General features: G+C 32.5%; 1 protein-coding gene across 1 annotated transcript in view; it reads right to left on the reverse strand.

Annotated features, from left to right (window-relative positions):
- Positions 1–5,439, reverse strand: part of LOC127157350 (xaa-Pro dipeptidase-like) — an 84,377-nt gene extending 78,938 nt beyond the window's left edge. The window contains 2 exon segments of the mRNA XM_051100586.1: positions 229–415; positions 5,317–5,439. Coding sequence (XP_050956543.1) covers positions 229–415; positions 5,317–5,333 — 204 coding nt within the window. The 5' untranslated portion in view covers positions 5,334–5,439.
- Positions 5,440–7,497: the final 2,058 nt, after the last annotated feature.

Here is a 7,497-nt window from a genome sequence, read left to right on the forward strand (position 1 = left end):
TATCTCAAATAGATCGAATAACCACGATGATCACGTAGACCTAGTATTAGTTAATCCTGACATTAATGCATGCTTACAAGAATTGTTAATTGTTAGTTCATGTTAACAAAAGGAACCTCAGTGCACAGTGTTGCCAAAACTTTCAAAAACATTTGTCATATTATTTGAGTCACTTTAGGATAAATGTGAATCTGTATTCAGCTTGTAGTCTGCATGCAAAAGAGGCACCTGTCTGAAGAGCATGTCGGTGTCAGTGCAGTATCTCTGCTTCTGTTCTCCTCCCTGAAGAACCACCACAGATCCAGGTTTAAAATCCTTCTCAGCTTTCAGGCCTCGACACAAACGCTCTCGGTTTTCTGCAAACAGGGCGGCCGATACCCTCAGAGTATCGTTTCCCAGCCAATACACTGCTTTCCTGTCATGGACAACACAAAAACATACATGTTATTCACAACACACAATGCAAATTATCCTGGTCTAGCTGCACCTAGCACTTTAACCACAAACTAAAGTCTCTTTTCCTTTTCTGTTTATTTAATATACACATAAACTGTGTTAACAGTTGTTCATTTTTAGCTACAAAGTACATACATATTCTTGATTTTAAAAATCTGCTGAGACGACACTAAAAGCTCTATGTCTGTAACGCAGCTGTTATGCAAGAGCTGGACTTGATCACATGATAACGGAAAAATTCTTTCTGCTGACCTGTGCCAGAAGAGCTGAAAAACATGCAGACAAAACTTAAAGGGATAGTTTACACAAAAATGAACAAGTTTTTATTTTTTCGATTTTCTATTTTCATTTTAAAGTTTTAGCAACTTTGTTGTGTTTTTGTCATTTTTAATATTTTTTAATATATACGCATATACACACACAGGATTTGTTAATTTTATTTCAGTTTTAGTTATTTTAGTGCATCAAGACACATATTTTCTTTTATTACATGTTTTATTTATACAATTTATAAAATACACTAAAAAAGAAAAAGAAAACTTGTAATTTTTAAGTTATTTATTTGTATAATTTTTTGTCTTTTTTTAAAGGACTTTTTATCATTTGTAATTTTATCAGCTTTTTTTATCATATTATATTTATTAAAAAACAAACTTACACATAATTTGAAAATGATCAAAAAAATTAATTAGAACTTAATAAATAAATAATTAGTAAATAAATAAAAATAAATAAGTAATTTAAAAATGAGTGCATGCATGCATCCGGGCTTTTTAATGGTTTTACAGTTAGTTTTAGTTTTTGGTCTTAATGGTCTTAATGCATTACATTTGTATACATTTATTATTTATTAATATGTTTTAAAGTTGGTTAATAAAAATAATTCAATAAATTAACAAATTAACAATAAATTCACAAATATTATTAACAAAAACTATTTTTATTTTAATAATGTATTAGACAGGCCTGTCGCAATTTGTTTTATTTATTTATTTTTTTTTTTTAATTAAAATGACCTCTTTTTTACAGGAGGAAGCGTTATTATGGATTATTATGGATATGTAGCTTAATTAAAAACATCTTGATGAATTTGTTTCAGCTTTTGTCTTCTCAAGATGTTAACTGACGGACTGGAGTGGTGTGGATTACTTGTGGATTATTGTGATGTTTTTATCATCTGTTTGGACTCTCACTCTGACGGCACCCATTCACTGCAGAGGATCTGTTGGTGAGCAAGTGATGGAATGACACATTTCTCCAAGTCTGATGAAGAAACAAACTCATCTACATCTTGCATAGCCTTTTTTAAGGACATATTCAGCAAATTTTTATTTTTGGATGAACTAATTCTTTAAAGAGTAAGTTAAAAACTCCCTGTCAGCAATCAAGGAAGCATCCATTAAAATATCAGTATCCAAAACCCTTATTACACCCTTTGATTTGATTGTCCCATATCCAACATTAAAATCACACTCACTCTGGCCTAAGAGGAAGACAGAGTACTTTATCACGGATAGGGTGTGTAAAGATTAACAGCGATCATCAGGGGCGTCAAAGGTCACTCAGTTTCATGTCACTGCACATTAAACTGATTACACACTCACCCATACTGATAAAACAAAAAGTGTCATAATTCAGAGGTAATGTACAGTCAGATGGCCATTATCGCAAAATAAATTCCTTCCACGTGGTCAGGTTTTATTTGACGATAATGCACATTATTCTGCTAGATGGATAGACAAGAAATACTATTTGAATTGATAGTAGTGCTTAGACTTGTCTAACAACAAGATTAAAACTGCAGTATACAATATTAAGGTATAAAATAATAATAGTAATTAAGTTGTCTTGAGAAAGTCAACTTACTGATCTACTATTTAAGAATATTATTATTCTTCTTCTGAGCCAAATTTCGGTATCTGTCTCCTCCTAGAGCTTTCAAGCTAGAACCATCAAACTCGGTCCAGACCTTCAGACTGGTCTGACTCGGTGTGCTGTATCTTTTCAGACTGATCCGGCTTATGGTTTTCGTAAACCAGACTTTCAAAACCACCAAAAATCCCATAGACTTACATTGACGGAATGTTCAAATGAGCCAACACTCTTCAAACTCCCAGAATCCCTTGAGGCTCAGTCAAGCTTCCCTTCTATGTACTATTTCTAATCCATTTACACTCATTTAAGCTTCCACTCGAATATTTCTAATATTTCTAATCTATCTAAATCATGCTAGCAACATGCTAGTAACATGCTAATCATGCTAACAACATGCTAGTAACTTGCTAATCATGTTAACAACATGCTAGCAACATGCTAGTAACATGCTAATCATGCTAGCAACATGCTAGTAACATGCTAATCATGATAGAAAAATTCTAACAACGTGCTAGTAACATGCTAATCATGTTAACAACATGCTAGTAACTTGGTAATCATGTTAGAAACATGCTAACAAAATTCTAGTAACATGCTAATCATGCTAACAACTTGCTAATCATGATAGAAACATGCTAGCAGCATGCTAGTAACATGCTAATCATGATAACAACATGCTAGTAACTTGGTAATCATGCTAGCAACGTGCTAACAACATGCTAATCAGCTTGCAGCATGCTAGTAACTTGATAATCATGTTAGCAACATGATAGTAACTTGCTAATCATGCTAGCAACATGCTAATCATGATAGAAAAATGCTAACAACGTCCTCATATGTTAATCATGCTAACAACATGCTAGTAACTTGGTAATCATGCTAGCAACGTGCTAGTTACATGCTAATCATACTAGAAACATGCTAACAACATGTTAGTAACTTGTTAATCATGTTAGAAACATGCTAGCAACATGCTAATCATGCTAGAAACATGCTAGCAACTTTGTTAATCATGCTAGAAACATGTTAACAACAAGCTAGTAACATGTTAGCCATGTTAGAAACATGTTAGTAACATACTAATCATGTGCGAAACATGCTATCAACATGATAATCAGGCTAATCATGCTAACAACATTCTAGTAACTTGCAAATTGTGATAACAAAATGCTAATCATGCTAGCAACATGCTAGTAACATGCTAATCATGCTAACAACGTGCTAGTAACATGCTAATCATGCTAACAACATGCTAGTAACTTGGTAATCATGTTAGAAACATGCTAACAAAATTCTAGTAACATGCTAATCATGCTAACAACTTGCTAATCATGATAGAAAAATGCTAACAACGTCCTAGTAACATGTTAATCATGCTAACAACATGCTAGTAACTTGGTAATCATGCTAGCAACGTGCTAGTTACATGCTAATCATACTAGAAAAATGCTAACATGCTAGTAAAGTGCGAATCATGCTAGCAACGTGCTAGTTACATGCTAATCATACTAGAAACATGCTAACAACATGTTAGTAACATGCTAGTTACATGCTAATCATACTAGAAACATGCTAACAACATGTTAGTAACTTGCTAATCATGTTAGAAACATGTTAGCAACATGCTAATCATGCTAACATCGTGCTAATAACTTGCAAATCATGCCAGAAACATGTTAACAACTTGTTAATCATGCCAGAAACATGCTAGCAACATGCTAATCATGCTAGAAACATGCTAGCAACTTTGTTAATCATGTTAGAAACATGGTAACAACAAGCTAGTAACATGTTAGTCATGTTAGAAACATGTTAGTAACATGCTAATCATGTGCGAAACATGCTATCAACATAATAATCAGGCTAATCATGCTAACAACATTCTAGTAACTTGCAAATTATGACAACAAAATGCTAATCATGCTAACAACATTGTAATCCGCCTATAAAAATACAAGCAATAAGCTAATCATGTTAAAACATGTTAACAACATGTTAAATCATGTAAGCAATGTGTTAAATCATGCTAGCTGCTTCCATACATTTACAACTGCTTCAAACTTTCAGGCTTGGCTTTCTCAAGCCAACTTAAAGTTTGTTCTCAAACTTTACTCATCTAGTTATAATTATTATGTAAATTTGATCACTAAATGTCGCGAATAAACAATAAGAATCAATATTTTTGTAAATCAGTTCTCAAAATCAAAACAGCACTGAATGACCCACCCATAAAACCAGCTAACATGACATGTAGTTACCATGGTATTACCACAGTATTTTCAAATCAGTACCATGGTACTGCAAATGACACGAATCCTTCAGAATATGCTATATATACTTAATTTATATGTTTTGTTATATATATGTATATGTGTATATATATATATATATATATATATATATATATATATATTTTTTTTTTTTTTTATTTTTTTTTTTTATTTTTTTTTTTTTGAGACATAACATTAAATATCTGTAACTTACTTCAGTACAACACCAATACAAACCAATACAATACACAACAAGGTCATTAAAAGCGAAAACTGCAGAAAGATAAAAACTTAAAGAGGAAATAATGACCATTCACAGCACCTAAAACATACACGTTAACGATATAACAAACTTTAGACATACTTGTCAACCTTCACCTAGCTATCTTTCGTACTATGGTTTTACCACAGTTACGTTGTTGTAAGGGAACTACAATCTACAATCACTCAATCACTCTACAATCACCTACAATCACTCAAAAACAGAGCTTTTTAACAAAACAAAAACAAAAAACGCGAATTAAAAGAATTAAAATACACAAACTTCTGCAAAACACGATCTGACAGAAACACTAAACACGCGTTTGCGCGCCAAACACGGCGTTCAACGCCTGTCCGGCGCTACAGCACACTTCCGCAAGTGTTTATGAATGAAATATTTCGTGATTGTGAATAAAACTTAACTCAACAGCAAAATAAAACAAAACAAACTCACTGCTGTGAAGATGTCATGCTACCGCTGCTGCTGCTTGTTTCTGTTCAGCTGAGAAATCGAGTCACGTGATCACGAGCAGCTGATCACTGCTCGTTCACTCGATCACATGACCGCGCGCTGTCGGTATTGCGCAATACTGGTGTACGAGAGTAAACCCAGTGCTGATTAAGTAAGTTACTGCCCAGATTGTATCCAGGGGGGGAAAACATATGGAAAACATTGTCATTTATTATTTACGTACGCTTGTCAGGCGTGTGAATATGCATACTTCAGTACTAGTATGCAAAAAGCAGTATTTCAAATAGATAGGACGTCTAAATACAGCATTCAGAGAAGCAGGTGAATAAAATCCGAATGAGGTTTTTTCACAAGGCCTTTCTCACCGTAAGCCAAAAAAAAAAAAAAAAAAAAGGGAGAACTGTGAGCCAGGTGGCTGGTTTCAGCTGTAAGTACCAAACATCTGTACTTATTTAGCACCTGAGACACAAGATGTTGAAGTGACAGGAAGGATTTACTGACAAAATCCATTAGTCCAACATAAAATGTGACCCTGGACCACAAAACCAGTCATAAGGGTAAATTTTTCGGAAATTGAGCTTTATACACCATCTGAAAGTTGAATAAATAAGCTTTCCACTGATATATGGTTTGTTAGGATGGGACAATATTTGGCCGAGATACGACTATTTGAATATATGGAATCTGAGGGTGCAAAAAAATCCAAATATTGAGAAAATCACCTTTAAAGTTGTCCAAATGAAGCTCTTACTATTGCATATTACTAATCAAAAATTAAGTTTTGATATATTTACAGTAGAAATTTCTTAATAATATCTTTATGAAACATAATCTTTACTAATTTCCTAATGATTTTTGGCATAAAACATAAATCAATAATTTTGACCCATACAATATATTTTTGGCTATTGCTACAAATATACCCCAGCAACTTAAGACTGGTTTTGTTGTCCAGGGTCACAAATATAAATGTGACCCTGGACCACAAAACCAGTCATAGGGGTCTTTTTTTCTTTTTTTTTTAAATTGAGATTTATACATCTATATAAACTGAATAAATAAACTTTCCATTGATGTATGGTTTGTTAGGATAAGACGATATTTGGCCAAGATACAACTGTATGAAAATCTGGAATCTGAGGGTGCAAAACAATCGATTGATTGAAAAAAATCACCTTTAAAGTTGTCCAAATTAAGTTCTTAGCAATGCATGTTACTAATTAAAAAATTAGTTTTTATATATTTATGGTAGGAAATTTACTAAATATCTTCATGGAACATGATCTTTACTTAATATCCTAATGATTTTTGGCATAAAATGACCCATACAATGTATTTTGGCTATTCCGACAAATATATCCGTGCCACTTAAGACTGGTTTTGTGGTCCAGGGTAACAAATGACTTCACTATGTTTGTTTATTCCATCATGTGTGAGTATCTTTCTCATCCGATTAGATATATACAGTATCTCTAATAGATTTTTAGATTAATTTTGTCATGCACCACCACAAATTGTCATTATATTGGTTTAGAGAATTTGATAAAATATACAAGTCAATAACATTTTGATATTAAACGTGTAAAATGTGGAAATAATGAGAAGAATAACAACATGCAGTAAACGGTAAAACTGTTTGCACTAAAAACCAGTGTGCTCATAATTAAAATAATACATTCAAATAATATGGTAAAACACACCAATTTGCAGTATCAAGCAGCAAAACAAGCTGGTTTGTACAGCTAAAAATAGCTGGATGTGGATGAGACCGGAAGCCAGAACCATTAAACTGATTTAGAGGAACAATAAAGTGGATAGAGAAAATTAGATGTCGTTGTGGTCTGTAATGTTTAGGTTACAATATTAAATATAAGTGAAATTCGAATTATATGGATACTATTGATCTGTCTCTTGAAGATGCAGAAGAGGATTAACTTTTTGTTTATCTATTTATTTACTTTTTTGTTTTTTGTTCTTGTTTGTACATTTAATGGATCACTTAATAACTACACGTATAGTATGTTTGTTTGTGTTGTGTATTCAGGATGTTTGGGGGATTAAGGGTGTAATGTAAAGCAGAATGGTGAATTACTATTTTTTGTATATATAAGATCTGCACAAAATATCAATTAAAAAAAAAAATATATATATATATATATATAT

Source organism: Labeo rohita, unplaced genomic scaffold (genome assembly GCF_022985175.1).
Source record: "Labeo rohita strain BAU-BD-2019 unplaced genomic scaffold, IGBB_LRoh.1.0 scaffold_105, whole genome shotgun sequence".
NCBI classification, from domain to species: Eukaryota; Metazoa; Chordata; class Actinopteri; order Cypriniformes; family Cyprinidae; genus Labeo; species Labeo rohita.